Source organism: Vombatus ursinus, unplaced genomic scaffold (assembly GCF_900497805.2).
Source record: "Vombatus ursinus unplaced genomic scaffold, bare-nosed wombat genome assembly UNPS02014781.1, whole genome shotgun sequence".
Taxonomy (NCBI): Eukaryota; Metazoa; Chordata; class Mammalia; order Diprotodontia; family Vombatidae; genus Vombatus; species Vombatus ursinus.
In genome coordinates this window covers 10,751,461-10,772,834 of record NW_020954559.1, presented here as the reverse complement: position 1 = coordinate 10,772,834, position 21,374 = coordinate 10,751,461, and the positions used below count along the sequence as shown (strand labels likewise).

Sequence of the window (21,374 nt, the reverse complement as noted above, 5' to 3'; positions counted from 1 at the left end):
CTCTGTAATACCTTCACAACACAAATCCAACGTTTTTTCCTAGACTGGTTTGTATCTACTTATATATTTGTTTTTGCAACACGGAATGGGAGAGAGGCAATCTCAGCTAGGAAGACCTGTTTTAAAGTCCTGCCTCTAGTAAATATACCCTGAGACCCTAGAGAAGTCACTTAGCCTCTCCCAGGAACCCTATAAAATTGTCAATTTCAAAAGAATTGATGATCTACCTTCATAAAGGGAGTTCACTACACCAATGAATCTGAAATCACAGGTTCAAATGACAAAAAAAAAATTTACTTAATCATGTACAGGTTTCTTCCCACTAGAATGTAAGTTCCTTGAAGATAAGAAATATTTTGATCTTGACTTTATATTCCCAGCATCTAGCATAGTAGGTGCTAAGACTTAATGATGCCTAAAAATCTATTTTAAATACAGCATGGATTATAGCTAACAAATTTAGTAAAGCTTTAAATCATTTAAAAACAATGTGATTTTGACTGCATACTCTAAGCCCAGAGGATGGGGCAGTGGCTGGTTAGGTTGTGGATAAGTAAAAGGAACATTTTAGTTTGTTCAGTTCATCTAAGAAATTACCATGAAACAGGTTTGTTAAGGTTTAATTATCACTTAAACAATGAATCTGATACATACATAAGAACTCAATATTTTCCATTACTATTTGAAAGGTCACCTTGTATTGTAGATCAAATCAGTGTACTGAATCAGAGCTATTTTTCTCAGTTACAAGTGTTTTCCTCCACTAAAATCAAGGATTTGACTTAAGTTCTGCCCATTTTAATTCTTGCCTTCAGCAGCCCAGGCCTCTCCAAATTAGCATTTCTATATCGAATCCATACCAGTAGTAGCAAAGGAAATGGAGAGCAAACCCATGTACAAAATTTGGATGTCCAAGTGAGATTTAAAAGGTAGATATTGCAAGTGTTGAAATCTGCATCAGATCAACAGATAAAGTGGTAGTTTCAAAGATGGTTTCCTAGCTTTCTGCTTTTATATTCGGAAGGACCCATCTCTAATATGTTTGTTAGTTTTCCTCAATTCCCTAGGAATTCTAGGAGTTGGAGAAGTGGGGTATTTCCCATTATGCCTTTGATTCATCTTATGACTGATTTGGGGTGTGGTCTCAAAGATAAGGGTCTTAAGTCTGTGGCTAGGATGGAAAAACTGAGTTCATCCCTCTTTCAGGTGAATATTGACTCAGGTAAGCTGAGTGGCAAAACAGTGGTGCCCTTATATTTGTTTATGGCCCGTTTTTCTAATACAATTCTTTTAAACAGTTGATACTCTCTTAGGATGTCTTGTTCAGTACTTCATATCCTGGGTGTTAGTGAAATAGACCAGCAGGTAATTGCAGATGTGTATATAGGTAAATGTTTTCTAGCAAGCAGTGTCAGTTGACAGAATTCACAGAAGAAGAATGGCACTTTGTGCCCAGAACATAATAAGCATTTAATAAATGCTTGATTGTTGTTACAAAACCCTAAATAACTATATCCTCATGCTTATAGTCAGCAGTCACGAATCAGACATGAAGAGAATAGTAGCCATCAGAGTTTGACTCTAACCTCTCTTACTTATTGGTTAAAGTACTCTGATATATTTTTTAATAGAAGAAACCCTACTTTTTTGTTTTCCAGTAGTTTCTAGTGTTCGTTATGTAGTTAGCACATGCTAGAATCCTTATTCTTGTTCTTTTATTGTCTGATCTCAAGCACATTTTTGATTACAACATTCATTTTTCAGTCACCATCCAACATTGTCAACATACTGAAGCCACAATTTAAAAAAAAATTATTTTGATACTTTAAGCTGCAATAGTTCTCCGATGATAACTTGGGGTATATTCTTCATGACTATTTTGCTTCGTAAAATATTCAGCCTTGATTCATACAGATTTATTGCCATGACACAATTTTTAAAATAAAAAAAATTCTTAGTTGAACACTTTTAATATCAGGATTTAGAGATGTCAAGTTAGCATGCAATAGAATTAGTCTCTAAACTGAATTTCAAGCCAAGACAGAATTTATTTCTGTCTTATTCCTATTTTTAGTTATTTAGCCATTCAACTTTGGGGTGGGGGTGTATTTTGAGACCTTAGTTTCCTCTAATTCTGATCCCTCTCTATAAATGAGTGTTTAAAATTATTTCTTACAACTAAGTTGACAGATTTTCAAGAATGACCAATTTTTAAAAACATTTAAACACGTGCAAAAAGTATTTACTGTGGAGAAGAATCAGATTAGTTTACATAGCAAATATACGCTATAAATTTAAGGATTTTTGTCAACTACAGCAGAATTGTTCTTTAACTTTAAAAAGTATGTATCACAGGATCATAGATAGAGTTCTGCTTCCAACTCCCTCATTTTACAGATGAGGACAGTGAGGTTCAGAGAGGTTAGATTGCTCCTCCCAGACACCTAGGTTATATGAAGAAGCAGAATAAAGATGGAATCTGGGCCTCTTAATTCTGGAATCAAATACTCTTATGTCACTACCTTTCTGAGAATCCTTGAAATGACTTCAGAAAATGTGCACATAAAAATACATAGCACAACACTGAGGCATTTAATGGCATAGAATTTTAGAAATGAGAGACCTCAGAGGGCATTTAGTCCAACTGTACATTTTATAGGTGAGGGAACTTGTGGCTTGCACAAGAAAGTACAAATTGGGGACAGTGAGTAGAATCTATCAAATATAATTAACCCAATTGAAGTGGTTTTTTTTGGTAATCTGTGATGGATTACTGATTGCATATTTTTGTATGTATGTTGACTCAAAATTTTTAAAAAACAGTTAACTATGATTTGTTCCCAGTTTTTCCTCAACATCTTTTTCAAAAAGCTAAATAGAATACCTTATTTCTTAGTATTTTTTTTTTTAGAGCTGTTGCTGGATGAATGTAAACTTTAAGTGAATCAGGACCCGTTTTTATAGCACCTTAGCAAAGGTTCGACTTTATAAGAATTTGGCCAAGCATCTCAAATGAAAATGTTTGTGATTCTGTCATATTTAATGTTTCATTGTAAATACTGTAGAAGTTAAGTTTCAGATCTTTCATCTCCATTTTTTTCCCCTGAAGACTTTATTTCTCTAATTTTTAAAAGGTGAGTTTTTATATTGTAGACCTGGAGTTCAAATAACTGCTTTTCGAATAGGCTATTTTGTAATAGTCCAAAAGAGTTATTATTCTATACTTGTTCCAAATTCACTTATGTAATGTAATATACATGTGTAATTTACATTGTGGAATACTGCTGCTGCTTGTTTTTATTATACCTGTTATTTTGGTTTTTGAATTATTTGAAATTTCCTAATTTGCCTCAGTTTTTTAATTTTCTTTCAGTAAAGTCAGGTGTCAGGTATAGAGGAAGGAAAACGAAATAATGGGGATTTTTACTGTGTTCTCTGTGTGCAGATGTGTAAAATGGAGATTTGAAGATATCCAAATAAAAACATTTAAGTGAATTTTAGGAAATTTTATCTGAAATACCCAGATTATTTACTCAAAAAACAAACTTAAAGTGTATGCTCCCAGAGTTTTTTTTTTTCCAATATACTCTAACTGAAATTTTGCTTTCATTTGCCATTTGAATGCATAAGGATTTTATTGTGGTTATGTTTTTTCTCATTTTAAGTTACTTCCCATTCTTATTCAGATTGGCTGTTGGTGCTCCAAGTTGATAATTTCATATTAAATATAAGAAGCTTCCATTTTTATTTCACATGCCAAGAATCAATAAAATTTCTACATGTATATTTATAAAGAAATTAACCTTGTATATTTCATATGAATATAGGTCATAATTGCTTTTGAGTTATTCTAGCATAAATGAAAAAGGAAATAGTATCATATTAAAGAATAAATATTAAGTTCCTTCTGTCTTAGACTATTGGAATCAGTTTACGTAGAAATAACATTTTCTGTGTTTTGTCAGGTCAGGCCAGTCTTGAAATATCACCTAAAGAACCCTACAGAAATGAAAAATCTCCACCTTTACCCCTTGCCCCCAGAACTTAATACATTTTTCATCAAAATTCTTTTTTCTAGATAGGTTTGATAGTATTGATATTTATGGTATTTTAAAATTTTAATTCTGAAAGGACTCTAGGAAAGTCAATTGGCCTTTTGTTCTTTAGAAAGTAATACACTTAAGCTATACTCAATATTCAGACAGCTATCTTATTTTAGTACTTCTGAATGAGAATGAGATTCTGTTTAAAAGAGTCTTTGTTCTCCATTGTATAAATACGTGCCATTTTGGTAGTAAGATGTAAAGGGGAACCTGGGCTAAACTACCTTTTGAAGGGAAATCAGATAACACAACTACCATTTGACGACATATTCTTGGTTATTGCATTACATTATCACAGATGTAATCCTGTTTGTGGGATAAAATAAAATTCAGAGGCCTTTCAGAGAAATTACTCTTACTGGCAAGTTAATTTTAGTCAAATGTTTTCCTCTTAAATGTATATCTATTTGGGTATTTCAGATGGTTTGAAGACAAAAATATCTTTTCCACTGTTTGTTACGTTGCCTTATTGACCAAGAACTTAGGATATCCAGAAGACAGCTGAACCCTCTTCATATAAAATTCGGGATATGAATGTGGAACAAGTCTTAATACATTCTGTCTAGGTGGATTTCAAAGAAACTGCTGCCAAAATTAACAAATATTTTAGGGAAAAAAAACTGATGTTTTTCTTTATCTTTGGAAAATAGTTTTATTTCACTAAATCAATGCTTTTCCCAGAGTTTTGAGAGTTATTTTATTCATCACAATGTCTGACATATTGAGTTGCAAAACTCTCTCTTTACCTCATTAGATAGTTTGAGTAGGTAAACCTTAAAAAGATAGAAACATAGGAGTCTAAACAGTTAGATATGATAATTGATAACTACTTAACTTGTTTGCTTATAAGTGTTTGAAATGAGCTCTAAGTAATAGTTTTGTACAAATGCTATATGTTTTTAAACCAAAGACTAAACTAAAAATTATATTTCCAGGACAACTTTTTTAGTGTCTGTTTCAAAAGTAATGGCTACCTATGATTTCTTGGTTGAAGCTTTAATTTATAACTGTTTTCCTTCTGCTTTTGTACTTTGTTTTTAATAAGAGTATTCCAAAGCCAGACTTCAATTATACAAAATCATAAATGTTACAGTGGTGTGTATCAAACTGAGAGGGCACACCTTATTATGATGCATGCTCAAAAGTAGCTTTGTTTAAATGCCAAATCACCTTTTCATATAGATTTTTCTGCTATTTTACTTGGACATTATGTCTCATCTTTTAGGTAGTTAATTTACTTTCCAAGTTGTGACAGCTTACAAAATAATTGATGCTTCATTTCTTTTTTTCCCCATTATTTTTATAAGATAGGTACATCACTGACTTTAAAAGAATTTTTAGCTTTTTTTCAAAGGCAGATTTAATTTAAATAGGAAAAAAACAACACAACTTTCCACTCTTGCATCATAAAAAGGTTGAAAGTTAACTTTATGAACCAACAAATTCTTTTTTCCTTGTTTCTTGAAGATAATAGTTTCATTTTTGTCTTTTTGTATATTGCCCCTAACAATGTTTGGCACATAGTATGTGCTTAATGTTTGTTTATTTGTTAGTAGCTGGTGGCTTAAGCTTAATGGTTTATGAGATTTTCACTTCTTTATTTTATAGAATTATGCCCATCTTAATGCATTATTATGTTGAAATCCCTCTTAGTCAAATATTCAGTGAAAAAAATTACCCAGTTGTATATTAAAAGGAATCATTTTTCTTTTAGACACGGTGATTTTAATGTAGAAACAGATGGATATAATTTGTTTTTAATAAAAATTTAGTATGTAATGGAATAAAAAATAGTAATCGCTTTGCAAAGACATTTCAGAAATTTCAGGGCTACCCTAAAAACCTTAAGTTTAATTACATATGTATGCTTTTGTTTATTTCCAAAGAACAGCAAATAATGTCTATTCCAATGCAAAGTAGGATTCAGAAACATTAACTTCATTGACTCATTGATTCTCATTGATCTGGTAAAAATATTTGATGTATTGTCTCCTATTTTGTGATATTCTCCATACATAAAGCCCTGGAATATGCTGATAATTAGTATGAGTTACAAAATCCTTCCCTCCTAACTATATACACACAAGAAAGATAAGTGGTTGTCCAACTATAGCATATATTTTATGAGCCTCATAAGGGATTATTTCCTTGTCAACATTTTAAGATTGAAAGCTCCTTTCCCGAGTATGTTTTATAGCTATTGTGATTTTACTGTGACCTGAATCACAGCTGTACTATATATTTAAAAGTCATGGAGTCCAGAATGTTTTTATCTTACACAGGAATTCTAAATGATACATATTCAGGTATCAGACAACTTTTATTGTAGTTGTTTTATTTAGGACTTTTAGATCAGTAGCCATGCTACCTGCTTCTTTGGTATAGGTAAGTTTGTATTTCTTAAAGCTCGTATTCCCTTGTAGGTTCAACTGCAGTAAGCTTTGAACTTAAAAGTAATATCCTTACATAGACATGTAACTGTAAAAAAAAATAATAATAAAGATGGCCTTTATAAAGAATTATTTTGGCTTAGTCTTGGATTGATAAACTAGAAAAGTTTTTAGGTATCTTCTCCAATCTCCTTATTTTGGAGATAAACAGGCAGCTTGGTGTGGTTGATGGGACATTGAACTTGAAATCAGGAAACTGAGTCAAATCCTGCCTTACTTTATGTGGCCTGGTTAATTCACCAGTTTCGTATGGTGAATTGATTTCCTGATCTGTAAATTAAGGGTTATGGAATTGGTGACTTCTGGGGCCTCTTCAACATTCAAAGCTAAGATTTATGAATTTTAAAGAAGTCAGAGTCATAGGTAGAGACTTGAGGGTCAAAGAGGTAGTTAAGAGATGTGTCTGCATGTAAGTATGCTTGGCTTGTAACCAAGCATTATGCTAATTGCTTTGCAAATATTTAATTTTATCCTCCCAACATCTTTGTGCTACATATAGGTAGCAGATTGCTAGTTATGTTACCTGCTCCCTAATAGTAACTAAAGATGCCCTCGATGCTATTAATATCCCTCTTAAGTACCTGTTCTGCCAAATGCTGTGCTCTAGGAGCTGTGGATATAAATGTGGAAAAACCCCTGCTTTCGAGGAGTTTATGTTTTACTAGAAGGATACAACGTGTCCACAGATTTTTAAGTGAACACAAGACAGATATAGTAAGATACACAGCATTAACCACTGAGGGCATCTAGAAAGGGCTCTTGAGGGAAGTGGCACTGGAGTGCTTTAGCTCCTGGTTGACTTCTAGATCTAGAACGTACTTCATATCTCTTAGAATAATTTCCTTCAAAGCTCAGCTGAAGAGTCGCTAGGTGGCGCAGTGGATAAAGCACTGGCCTTAGAATCAGGAGGACCTGAGTTCAAATGTGGTTTCAGAGACATGAGACCTACCAGCTGTGTGACTAGGCAAGTCATTTAACCCTGATTGCCTTGCCAAAAAAAAGCCAAATTCCTAAAGGTCAGCTCAACTACTACCTGCTGTGTGAAGCTTCTGATATTTTCAGCTTGTTTTTCTTCTCCCCAAATTACTTGGTGGGTTTGTGTTTTTTTTGTTGTTTTTTTTTTAATATATGGTTAACTCCTGAAAGAATGGTGATTCGTTAAGAGAAGAGACTTTTAAGTTTTGTCTTAGTATACCAACATATAGCAATTTTATAACTGTATGGAGGATGGATTAGAGAAGAGAAGGTCTGAATGCCAGGAGGCCATGTAGGCCCCTTAATAAAAAAATTTGTTCTGTGAGGTTTGGTTTCAGTCAAAGGGCTGTACTGGGACCTAGAGGACCCATGTGGCCTTGAGGCCGCAGGTTCCCCACCCCTGGTTTAGGCTATTTCAGTAATCTAAGAGAAGGATGGTTTTGTTAGCAGTAGAGAGGAGTCAAACGTAAAGAGATGTTGAGGTAAAACTGACATGTGGCAATTGATTGGTTAGGAGGTTGAAAGTCAGAAATTAAGAATTTCTAGGTTGCAAAGTTCAGTGACAGGAAGAGTGGTGGTCCCATTTAGAAGAAATTGTGAGAGAAGTCAGTTTAGGAAGAAAGATAATGAGTTCCATTTTGATATGGCTAGAGTTTGAAGTCCATATGGGATATCTAGGTAACAGTTGGCAAACAAGCAATGGAGGTGTGATGAGAGATCATAAGAGATAAGGACTGAATATACAGATTTAGGAGTCATGCATAGCATTAATAATTGAACCTCAGGGAGTTGATGAAGTTACCCAGAAAGATGGCCCAAGACTCACCTAAGGGTTGGCAAAGTACGCTTTTTATTACTGCAGACTGCCTTGTTCTGTGACTTGGTGATAGGCTCTTGTTTTTTGTTTTGTTTTGTTTTCTTCTTGGTTAGGTGTGTTACAAGTAGCATTATCTTTTTTTCTTAATCCAAAGTTCTCAAGCTCGCATATGTGCCAAACAGTTTAGAGTATTACATTAAGAGGACAGTATATTTTAAATATTGCCCAAAAAGCACATACTTTTGCTGCAGCTGTAGCTTATTGATCCATTCTCCAGGAATTCCTGAACTCATGTTCTTACACTTATTCATCCTGAGATTGCCCTCTTGTTGCCTCCCTTAGTAAAAAGTGAGAAAGAATAAAAAGATACATGTGATCGAAAATGGATAATGGACAACGGAAGCGAAACACCAATTATAATTTTATATGGATTATTCAGAGAAGAAATGGTGGCCAAAGCAACCCTAGTTTAGAATATGAACTTGTTCATAAAATCTTAAATATATGATCAGTATTTCTGCCTAAACCAGAAAAAAAGCAATAGTAGGCAAAACAGGGTAAAAGAGTATTCAGCTCTTTCATCTCCAGAACTCCTTGGGCCTGTTAACATTGGATAAACTTTATCACTACCCAATTGGACCAACTTCCTTGCTGCTGAACACACAGACCTGAGCCCCTTTGCTTGTAGCACTAATTAAATCAATACTGCCATTGTTCCCAGAAATGTGCTCATTTACTCACCTATATTTCCATCCACTAAAACCATAACTTTCCAAACCAAAATAGACGTCTTGTCTCTTGCTATATGAATGTGTCTTAGAATTTAAGCTTTTTGAGGGTAGGAGTTTTTCCCCCACCTTCAAATCTGTAGATGCTTTAAAAATACTTTTTAATTTTAAGTCAGGCAAGAGAGCCAATGAAGCAAAGTCATCCTGAGGGCATTTAAAGATGGAGGTCAGCAAACAACAGTGGAAAAGGACCTGTACTTTTTGCTTTAATAGCTTTTCACCTTCCAGGATAGTAAAGCTACCACATACACACAAATATACTTGGAGATGTCAATAAAGAGAATGAAGGTGGGGAAAAGCAGCTGTATTGGAACAAGTACATACATTGCCATGCTGGCATTTTGAGACTGTATTAAGGGGTCTGAAGATTAAAATGTGGAAAAACATTAATACTGAAAACGATGACCAAGATATCACCAAGTATTGACATGTATACTCATTTATTTATAAAATGTTTTTGAAACATTTCCCCATGCATTGATGGCATCTTTTAGTTACTATTAGGGAGCAGGTAATATCACTAGCAATCTGCTAGTGATATTACCTGTAATTAAAATAGGTGGAAAATGGAAATAGGTCTGTAATTAAAATAGGTGGAAAATGGAAGATTTTAATTATAGAGAAATAACTTGGTAGAACAAAACGTTACCTTAAAGATTTTCAACTAAGGAATTGCTACGTCTGTATCAGTTAAGATTCCCATATATAAGAAATAACTTAAGTTTATTGACATTATGGTCATAAACATTAGGCCAGAAGTATTTAAAAAGAAAGACATTTGCCACTGTGATGGAGATCTAGTATAGAGTGCAAGTTGAAGAGACTTCTCTGGTAGATGATGTCCAGTAGTTACTGCTGTTTGCAGATGACTATATTCTTTGCATCAGGCCCTGGAAGATTGCCTAGCCTCTTGGAAGAGATATAACAACTCAGGAATGTCTTATTGCCCAAATTACAACATGCAGTTGGAGACAGCTTAGAGATTGTAGGTGTGTGTATATGTGTATGAAAATCGGACAGCTGACATGGATTTGGGCCCAGAATTAAAAAGGAAGAGGAGTGCATTGCTCCCAGAAGTGCAGTATCCATCTACTGCCTTATTATTTCCAACTAACCCCATAAAAAAGGGTGAATTGCCTAAAATATATAACTAACCTTTAGTGACCTCACGGTTTCTTCAGAAATGGAGGCCTATCTTTTCAACACTTGTGCCAGTGTTTTAATTCTATGAAACAACTCTAGAATCTCCAAGGAATTGCATATCATACAGAGGGCAGTGGGAGGCTATAAAGTAGATATGAGCAGGGTACAAAGTAATGAAAGAAAAATTTCAGAAATAACAAGTAAAATATGTCGATATTTAGGATAGAAATAGGAGATGAGCTGCTTCACAGGTTGAAAGTCTGCGCGCTTCACTTGTCTCTTTCTGATTTAAGAAGTTAGAGCCTCTAGCAAATTGTGTGGCAGATGCAGGGTAGATAGGTGAGTCACAGGAAAGATGGGTGGTCATTGCAGTCAGCATCATTGGAGGGAATACCCAAATTGGAGATGAGATTTATTTGGGTGTTGCTTTCCATGCTTGTCAATCCAGACAAGTATTCAACTTAGAGCATGTGTAAGATTCCTTAGTCACTAATAATAGCTGGTATTTATATATTGTTTTAAGGTTTATGATGTACTTTACACTTGTACATATCTCGTTTGATCCCTAAAACAGTCCTGTGAGGTGGGTGCTATTTTCTGTATTTTACAGATGAGGAAGCAATGACTGAAAGGTTAAGTGACTGTCACCCAGTAACTGGAGTACCTAGGTCTCCTTGACTTTAAAGTCTGGCACTCTACTCACTATAGTATGCCACCTCATATCAAATTATTGCTTGTGCAGTTAAAAAATACAAAGAAGTTTGTTTTCAAAGTACCTATATGAAATACCATAAATTCCATTGTTTTTATTGTTAGGTCTTTTAAAACATTTAGAGAGAAAATCTTGGTTTTTTTGCAGATGGTATTTACCTTCACATATAACATTTAAAGTGATTCTTCTGGGGGGATAAATGAACTGGGAATCTTGATGCTTTCCCAAGATTTCTGAGAATTAATCTAATTTTAAGATACATCTTTTTTGATGAAATGGTATAAAGCATATTTCAATGAGTAGAGTTGGTCTCTCTATATAAAATATATATATATATAATATAAAATGACTGGGGAAAAGTTAATGGAAACAACTAGTTCAAATTCTGCACTTTGATATTCAAATATATATATGATTTTCATGCTAGAGTGGTTTAAAAAATATACTAGAAGCTTGCTAGAACTTTTTTTTAAATAGAGTGGTATACAGTAAAAGCCTAGGCCTTTCACGTAAGAAGTACTTGATATGCATGCTAGTGAGTATTGAAAGGGGGTGGTGGTGACAAGTACATATGGTAGAATTTCCCAGTATTGACTCAAGACCACATGACTTCTAAGGGAGTTAGCATTGTCAAAAGTTGATTTTAAACATTTTGTATGCTTCCAGCCTGAAACTTTGTTAAAATTTGAAAGATCAAAGTGTAGAGTTGAAAGATCATCACGTATTTTAATCAGTTAACTAGAAATCCTGTTGCTTAGCTTGTGACTATAAAGAAGTCAGTCTAGGCTAGCCTAATTCATTGTTCTTAAAATGGTACCTAAATTTTACCGGGACCTTGTCTATAATTTCTTTACATAGGTCTCCCATTAAAAATTTTCAATCTTACTGCAATTATTTTATAAAAATAAGAAAAAACTATGTATGTACTTCAGTTGTTAGCAGTACTTTGATATACATATATTCCATTATATAGCCACACTACTGCCTCTGTTTCTGAGGCTGTGTTTTGCTTCTTCCATTTTGAGTTATTCTGGAAATTCTGTCCATTCTTGTTTAGGAAGTAGCAATTTTTCAGTCTTAAAGGTTTCAATGGTAATTGAGTGATTATATGTCATTTACCTCTTCAGATTAAATTTTTGTTGTATTTGAACTTTTTTTCTTTTTAAAAACTTGAGAAGTAGAAGATAACATATTGCTCTAAATGCTTGAAAAAAATAGTTCTTGATTGTTAAGTAAAACTAAGATGGACTAGATTTAGATCTTAAGAATTCCCAATTTGGAAATTCAAAGAGGTGGGGAGGGGCATTAATGCTATGTCTAGGTCTAGGCTATGAAATGACTTCCTTTTTGATGATTGAGTTTTAGTGTCTTTGGAATGAGCTTTTGGCATGATACTAATCCTCAGTTTTATTAAAATGGAAATAAAAACTAATTGACATTTTTCTAAAATTACGCATAGCTTTATAAAATGTAGATATTTACACAGGTTGCTTGGATTTACAATATGATTTATCGTAATGCAAATGCTTTATTCAAGAATGAATAGCCATTATGTTAATAAAGTATATTGTGTCAGACACTTGGAATACTTTATTCTCCGGGACCTGTTGTTCTTCTGTTGGGGATGGAAGGGAAGAATAGTGTGGGGGAGAGAGCTTCAATTTGTAATTAATTTTGGTCTTTAAAAATATTTCAGAATGTTCTGTATCAATACAAAGTTAATTTACTCTTCCCACCCCACAACTTAAACATAACTGAAATTTTTATTATTTTGAGCAGTTTGCAAATTTAGGAATAATATCTTAACTTTCTCCCCCTACCATTACCCCATTTGGGTATTCATTGAAGCTCCCTCTGCATCTATCCCCTTTCTTGTTTCCTTGATGTAATCATACACAAATCTTTTATTCTGATTCATTAAGACTGTTTGCACATTAACTTCACTATCACTGATTTTAGTACAGGCTTGGGAATAATTTGAAACTATTGTTATTCTGCTGCCTATGCTTTGCTTAACTGATTCATATGTCTCCAATATTACAACAACATTGCATATGTAAGATTTTTTCCATCCCACATATTTTTGAACCTTCTGTTTTATTCCTATATGTTAAAATTTGTTTTTATTGATATCTTTTGCTTATTCATCACTTTCATTTGTCAGCATTCTCTTCCTCTTCCCCCTACCCAGAGAGCTATCTGGTATAACAGAATTTAAAAAAGAAAAGGAAAAAAATAATTTGGCGAAACATACCAATGTATCAGTCAAATCTAAGAGTGGTTCCACCAATATATTCTCCTAACTACAAAGAAGGGAGTAAGATGCCTTCTCATATTTCTTCAGGGTCAAGTTTGCTCATTATGGTTATGTAGCATTTGTTACTGTACTTTATAGAAATTCTGTTTAACACCAAGAGTAGTTAACTTTTTTCATGTGGTTTATATGTAAGAAGTTGCAGTTCTACCTTTATGTTCTTTACTTTTCCATATTTTGCTAGCTTCCAGCTAACTTTTATAGATCAGAACAGTTGTTTTCACACATTTACATGTGATTTTCATGAATAGATTGAGATCCAACCAAGAAAGGGAGGCACTACTAGGTGAAAGGTAGCAGGCTATAATAAGCATTGGACTGAGAGTCAGGAGAGACTTGGGTTCAAATCCTTCTTATGACATTTAATAGCTGTGTAACCAAAGGAAAATGGCAGTCTGTCTTCTCAGTTTCTTTATCTGTAGAATGTAAGATGACAATACCTGTAGTGTTTCTCTCACAAGGTGTTAGTGAAGCTCAAAAGGAATAATGTATCTAATGTGCTTTCCAAATGTTAAAGTGGTACTTTTATAAATGCTGACTGTTATTGCTTCGTGACACCTTTGTACAACCTTGATTGAAACTCAGTAATCACTTCTAACCATTGACTCAATTGCAAGTTTTAGCTGACTAACTCCTCTTCTTCTGGATCTCCCAGTTGTCTCAAATTAACAGGCTTATAACATAAAAGTAAAAATATAGGAACTTAAAAACACTTTGTACGTATCATTAAGTAATTGTTGCTTGCTAGAAATTTTCATTCATTTCAATGATGAGAAAACAGTGGAAACGTTTAAATATATCACCATTTCTGTTGAATGTTTAAAGTTATGCATGTTTCTCTTGAAATAAAAGACTTAGAATGGAAACACAGTATGCTTCAAATACCATATCCCATCAAGTAGAACCCAAATGGGTATTACTACTTCCAAGAAGTTTTAAGGTTCAGTTATAAAATTATTTGCTAAGAAAATCTGATTTGTGGTACAGATTGTTGACTGCCATGTAACCAGCAGTTCATGTGGATTTCAGGAAAGAGGGCAAAGTACAAGATATAAAGGGGTGAATGTGTGTGTGTATAAAATTGTTAGGCATTAAACTACTGAATGCTTTGAAAATATGAAATCAGAGTATTTGTCTTAATATTTTCTTTTATATATACAGAATAACCTAAGATCACGTCCTGTTTTGTTGGGGTTTTTTTTGACAGCTCAGAGCTTTGTTTGCTCCATACCACAAGTGAACGGAGGAGCTGATGATGATGCTGACAGTATGCACATTGATAGAGAGTTTGCTGTTGTATCAGGTGGGAGTGGACAGTTTCCTGTTAACTGCAACAACATTCAAATGGTTGAAGACATCAAACAACAGGAGAGTGGTTCTATTGGACCAAAAGAGATAGAAATTTATACAGTTACATCAATGCAAACCCCTTGTCGTTGTAAGAATCAGTATGCATATTATTTCTAAGATACAAAGGTTTCTTTGAATTTTTTGCACATTGTTGTCCAGTGTCTTGGAAACTTGTATTACTCCAATGCCCATTCTTTTGGGTGTTTGTAGACACAAGGAAACATTTCTTGACACACTTAGTGTGGATATATACAATAATTATGAAGTCACTCTTCCTATTATTCTTTGAGGCTTAAACTTAATGTGCCTTCTTTATCTTTTAAAGAGTTTTTAAATTTGTTTTTTTAACTTGGGAATACTTTTTGCATCTCACACATAGTGTACTGTTAGTGTTTTCAGAGTAATATGTACCTTAATACAAATAGTTCTAAAGATAGTTATGTTAATAGCTAGAAATTACCAGAGATTTGTAGTTAGTGAAAAAGTAAAAAATGAAATGAACATATTTAGCTTTTGCTAAAATATATACCTAAGTTTAAAAAAAGGGGGGGAAACCTTAAGAAATATTTGCAAAACAAGTTTTTTATGTCCAATTTCATAGGCTTAGAACTGTTTGTAGTAATAGTTAAATATTCACATTTTGAATTTTCCAATAGCAAGAGATTCATTTCTTAATAGTATTCTAGAATATTTTAAAAATGAGTTACCACAAATATATCTTGTTATATTAGTTTAATTAAAAGCTCTTTTCTCAGCCTTTCCATGTATTTGAAAGGTAAAGATTATGACAGTTTTACTAATGTAGTGTAATGCTTAGAAATGGAAACTGATTTTTATTATTAATGTTGTTTTTCTATATTCCAAGTGCAACTTTGGGTATAATAGAATAGATGTTTTGTTTTCTGAATTAACATGAAAGCCATTTTAAAAAGTAAACTTTAAAAGGAAGCATATATATGCATATATATCTATATATATCTTTTTGGAAATGTAATATAATATTTCTAGTATATTAAAAAACATTAAAGGAAAGCCATACAAGTATATTAGTAAAATTAGTAAAAAAAAAAAAAAAAAAAAAAAAGTGGAAATATCTTGTTACTAAATAATCTAAAATCCTAGGAACCTTTTTTTTTTTAAAAAAAGAGTAAATAGGGACTCCTAAGTGGAAAATGCTTTAATTAAAATAGTAGTCAAGTTTATTTGCAGTTAAGATCTATATAACAAAGCAGATGTATAAATACCACAGCTACTCCGTAAAGCAAAACTTAAAATAAGAAAAGCAGTGGGACAAACTTGTAAGTCAAATATATTGGCCTTCTACTGTTCCGATGGGACTTCCTAGCAGTTTACTATGTTGAAATTATAAATCATTCTCATAGTTCAAGCCCATTTCAGAGTAGAGACAAAAAACCTGCTCAGCTCTCTGTGCCAGTAGGCATGTTATTTTTTTTTTATCAGTTGTAATTATTAGCCTCTGACATCTTTTAAAAAAAAAATCCTAAAACAGGAATGTTTTGATTTTTCACTTTTTTTTTAAGCAGTAATTAGTTTTTTAGTTATCCTTAATGTTTCAGGGACTTGCCATTTAGAAAAATGAACCAAATCCTGCCCTCTTATTGTAATTTAAACTTCCAGCTAGTCTCATTTAACTAATAAATTGGCCACTTGAAATGTCTTCTTTTAATGTTTATATTTTTAAGTATATTCTACTTCTATTCAGAAGCCTTGCTAGAATGCTGCCCTTTAAGGGCTGTGCCAGTGGGAATGTTACAGATCTACCTCACTTTATGCAGTAGATGAATGCATTCCTGAAAAGTGTATAAATCAAATTTTCACATTTTAAATTGTTGGGAGGGGCTGAATATCTGAAGGAATCTTACTGTGAATCCTTTTTAAAGCAAATACTTGCCCCCTAATTTATCTCTTTGTGTAAATCTGGATTTTCATATATTGGGTTGGCTTAAAGCGAGGTACACCTGTATAGGTGAGACCCTGCTATAACAAGATCACTCTGGTACAGGTGGGCCCCGCTTTTAGATGCCATGCATTCCTGGAGGCTGCATCTTAAAGCAGATCCGCCATAAGGCAAAATCCGGGCTGTGTATGTGCTGTTGCCTTCGTCTGTTCGGACATCGGTGGAAACTGTGGAATGAGCAGGTAAAGGCAGCAAGAAGGGAAGTATAGGTCTTTATTAGGCAGCATTAAATGAGCAGAATGGTATGTCAAGTGGCAGATTTGGGATTGACTGTACTAACCAAACCCTTTTGAGCAGGATCTGAGATGGTCTTGTCATTACATTTTATTATGTTAAAGCAAGATTCTGGTGGGTTTACAATTTTTATTTCCCTTCATGATAGTGTTATGAGGCTGTATTACTTGGCTTGGGCTTTTTTAGGTTGTTGATCCCTGGAACTAATTTGCTTTAACCTAGCTGCTTGAGAAAAATATTACTTCCTTTGTACCAACTTTTAATTCCGCATAAATTATGAAAATAGGCTGCCCACCTTCCCCTGTGTTCTTCTTTAAAAAGTATATCAGATCAAAGTAAGCTAGGTTTGAAGCAACACACCCAATTCTTTGAGTAGTTGACTAGCTATTTTAATTACCTTTGGGAACCCAATTACACTGTCTACTATTTCCATCTCTTTAAAGAGATTTGGATAATTAATTGGACACATATACTTGAACTGACAAGGTTGTTTTTTTTTTTTCTTTTTCTCTTATCTTTCAAGTGGATACTGCTGCCCCATAGCCAGATTTTATCTTTAAGGAAAAGTTGTGGCTTTGTTTTTGAAAAATAGAAATTACATAGTTGCTACCCCTGGGGTAAATGGCCTGGGGATTTGGGATTTTTTTGGTGGTTGTTAAAGCTTTTTATATTACTTAGCTTAGGTCACTTCTCTTGAATTTAAGTAATAACAGCTGATATTTACATTATGCTTGGCTGTGAGATATGGAATGAAAATATTATCATCCCTATATTATGAATGAGGAGATTAAGGATAAGGGTGGTTATGTCATTGGTCCTGATCAAACAACAGAAATGACAAAACTGGAACTCAAAATTTTCATTTTCTAACTCCAGATCCATTGTTCACTGTTGTCTAAGACACTGGTATAGGTGCAACTTGAAAGATCAGAGAAAGTATCCATTTTCCTCCATTTTAGCAGATTTTATGGAAACCATGCTCTTGGTTAATGTATTTTTGCCTTTAAAAAGTTTATAAACTTGTTGCCAGACAAAAATTGATGACTATTGGAACATTGTCAGCTTTTTTCATCCTTCTATTTATTTATTTATTTTTTGAAAGGGGTGAGATGGGGGCATGGGTTGAAGATGAGGGGAAGGGAGAATGAAGATGTAGCATAAATGTGCAATGTAGAAAAGTACTTAGACTGGAAAAAATTAAAAATATGCACTTTGATAGGGCACTGTTATACAAGGGTAATAAGGTATGCATCAAATGCTTTTATATGTGAAAATCTATTAGAAATGGACTCTTTGAAATGGTCATTGTAAGACTACATTTTATTACAATAGAGCAGCACTTTAAGTGGCAAGCCTTACTTAATAGTCCCGGATTAGAGGCAGTTTTAAACTACTTATTCTCTGTATTCATGTCTACATATACACTTTTGAGTTAAAAAGTACAGAACTGTAATATGTATTGGTCTATCCCAGTACTTGTAATGGGTATTTTTTCTTTATCAATATTTTACTGAATAAATTTTTGTCTTAAGCTTCAAAAATCAGTGTTTCCCCTACTTATTTTTTTAATGTGGCTGATGTATCCTAAATATAATAACTTTAATAAAATTCAGAACTAGTCATTCAAAATGACCTTTTGCATGAATATCATTAATTTCCATGTTTTCTTTTCGTAAGCAAGCATTCTGGTCTGTGCATTTTGCCAATTCTGTTTTCACCTGGCATTTTGCATATGGATTATGTCAATTTTTGAATATTACTTAAAGAAAACTATTCCTATAAAATTTGCATATGCGCTTTCCTAAATTATTAGTCTGAACTTGCTTTAGAACACTGCATTGTCTTACATTCTTATAAATAGCTTCTGTAATTAACTTGCTTCAGTTACTTTATGTACTGTTTTTCTCAATCTTGAATGAAGTGTTACACTTCATTTTAATCCTTTGTGAAAACCATTTTATATTTTTTTTTCTTGGAAGGGGGAGGGTTAGGTCCTGTGATTTCGTAGGCATTGGGAACCCTTAGGTGAGGTAACTCCAGTTCAGATCTGCCAGGATTATAGTCTTAAAAGTTGCCTGGGCATGGGACTGGGTTTGAACCCTGGTCAAGGCCTCCCTAGTGAAAACCTGAAGTGTATTTTTAAAAAAATCAAATTTGTTTTTTACTTTTGAGTCTGATAGAATTTACTTTGCTAGGAATTTTTCAAGTATAACTAGGAATGACTCAAAAAACAATTATTTTGAAAACTACAATAAAAGTTTAAAGACTTCTTTGTAAAGTAAATAATGATAGCCTAAGTTTCTCAGTTTGGCCCCACATCTTTTAAATGCCGAGTTAAAATCGTAAGAATCAAAACTATTTTGTCATTCATTTTTAGACACACCTATGCCATGTATCTTGAAAATTGATCAATACCTTACAGAAGATCTAATTGATTTTGAAAAATAAAAAAAGGTTTTATTTAAGTATAGCCAAATTTTTTATGTTTTTTCCCCCCCATTGATTCTGAGTTTTGGTGACAGGTGTATTTCTTAATGCAGATATGAATAGCAGTAGCTCCGTTTTGAATACATTGACAAGTGGATATGCCACCAATGGACATTTGGACTTCCCTTCCACGACACAGCTCAATGGGATGGAAAACAGGAATGGAGAATGCTTAACAGCACCTAATGGAATTAGCAGTGGATTAATTCCAGGACTGACTTTTGCAAATAGCCAGAAAACTCCCTCTGTTAATGGTGCTGAAGAATCAGAAAAGACAATGAACATTTCACCTGATATGTGTGGCTCTCTCCATCTGAATGGAAGTCCAAGTAGCTGTGTAGCTAATAGACCTTCCTGGTTAGATGATATTGGAGATAATTTGCACTATGGACATTACCATGGGTTTGGGGACACAGCTGAGAGCATCCCAGAACTTAATAGTGTTGTTGAGCATTCCAATTCTGTTAAAGTGGAGGAGAAATATGATAATACTATCTTGGGCACAATGCACCTTTATCATGGTTCCTAAAAGTCAATGGATTTTCTTCATTTGAAGCACATTGATTCATACTGTTGACTGACTTTTTGGGAAGAAGTATCCATGTAGCATTAATTTGGAGAGGAATGCCACAACTATCATTTTTTACATTTTGATTTATTGGGAAAAGTAAAGCTTCCATTTGGCGGTTTCCTAAAGTGAAGTCTTAGTTTGTTGCATGAGTAGGACTTGGTGATTAGGTATTGTTACAGTGGGATGCTCTTTGAGAATTAAGTTCCTTTTTAACATTTATTGGTCACCAAGCCCAATACTAGCACCAAAAATTGGTATTTTTCTTGTAAAAACTGAGTAGAAATTGAGAGGCCAAAAATGTGTCCTAATTACTTTCCTTAGCTTATTATACTTGGACATAGCTATAAAAAAACTTTCATTTACTTTTCTAGTTGAGCCTATAGTAAGAGAAGACCCATGCTTTCTCTTTTTATAAGGTCTGAACTATTTCAACCTTAGAATAGATTTCTCACACCAATTTGCATTGTTTATATGGAGGAAAGGACTTTTGTCTTGAGTTCAGTGATGTTTGAAAATGAGTTTTCACCTTTCATATGGTAAAATTTACAATTGGATATGTATAGTCCATTCTTTGGTGTCAGTTACCAGATAAAATATTTGGCTTATGACTTGAATGAAGTAGAATGGGTCATAGCCCAGTGTTTGATTATAAACAGATAACAGCCTGGAGTTAGTCCTATGTTAGAATAGTTTTATCTTGCATTTTACTTTATGTGCTTAATACTTTACCATAGAACGCCCACTGAAGGGATGTTAGCACGGTTTACTTTATATGCAATGAAAATTACTGTTGTTTGTAGAATTTGTTAGGTCGGAGTATTTCAATTTGACTGTTTTTGATACATGTTGGATTTCCCTTCCCCTCCTCCACTCTTTGGGAGTATATTCTGCTTTAGACTTCTTCTGCTATGTATATCTAGCCAGTTGAGAGACCCTTGAGGGAGTCTCATGCTGAATTTGTATGTTTATAGTTTTATACAAGTCAACATTGATGCAGCTAGTAGCGACACTGTGCAAGTATTGTAATGATTTTCTGCTTTGGTGATTTCATAATGAAGAATGGTGTGATGGAGAAAATGTCAAATGAATAAACCAGTGTCCTAAGAAAACTATACCATCCTTTTTTTGTTTGTTTAAAAAAGGGACCTTTGCAAATTGAATAAAAAATAAATTTCTTATATGCACAACTTTCCATGGGTTGCCTTTTATTTTCAGTGATTTTATTTTAATGAGGCATTTTATCCTGCAGGCCACCAACAGGATTCATGTTAATGCTTGTTCTCAATCTCTGGTGCATTTGACCATATTCTTAACCCTTCTCCTGCAGATATAACATTTCTAGGAAGATCTCTTTGATCCTTCAGCTTGTTAGATAAGATCGTGTATGTGTTGCATCTCAGTTTTTATTGAATCGTTAACAGGCTCTCTTACATTATAAAAGGTTCCCTGATG

At 33.6% G+C, this 21,374-nt stretch overlaps 1 protein-coding gene across 1 annotated transcript in view; it reads left to right on the top strand.

Moving 5' to 3' along the window:
- Window positions 1-21,034, top strand: part of LOC114046159 (ankyrin repeat domain-containing protein 10-like) — a 48,232-nt gene extending 27,198 nt beyond the window's left edge. Inside the window, exons 5-6 of the mRNA XM_027866408.1 lie at window positions 14,510-14,605; window positions 19,405-21,034. Coding sequence (XP_027722209.1) covers window positions 14,510-14,605; window positions 19,405-19,880 — 572 coding nt within the window. The 3' untranslated portion in view covers window positions 19,881-21,034. The remainder of the gene's footprint in view (window positions 1-14,509; window positions 14,606-19,404) is intronic.
- Window positions 21,035-21,374: the final 340 nt, after the last annotated feature.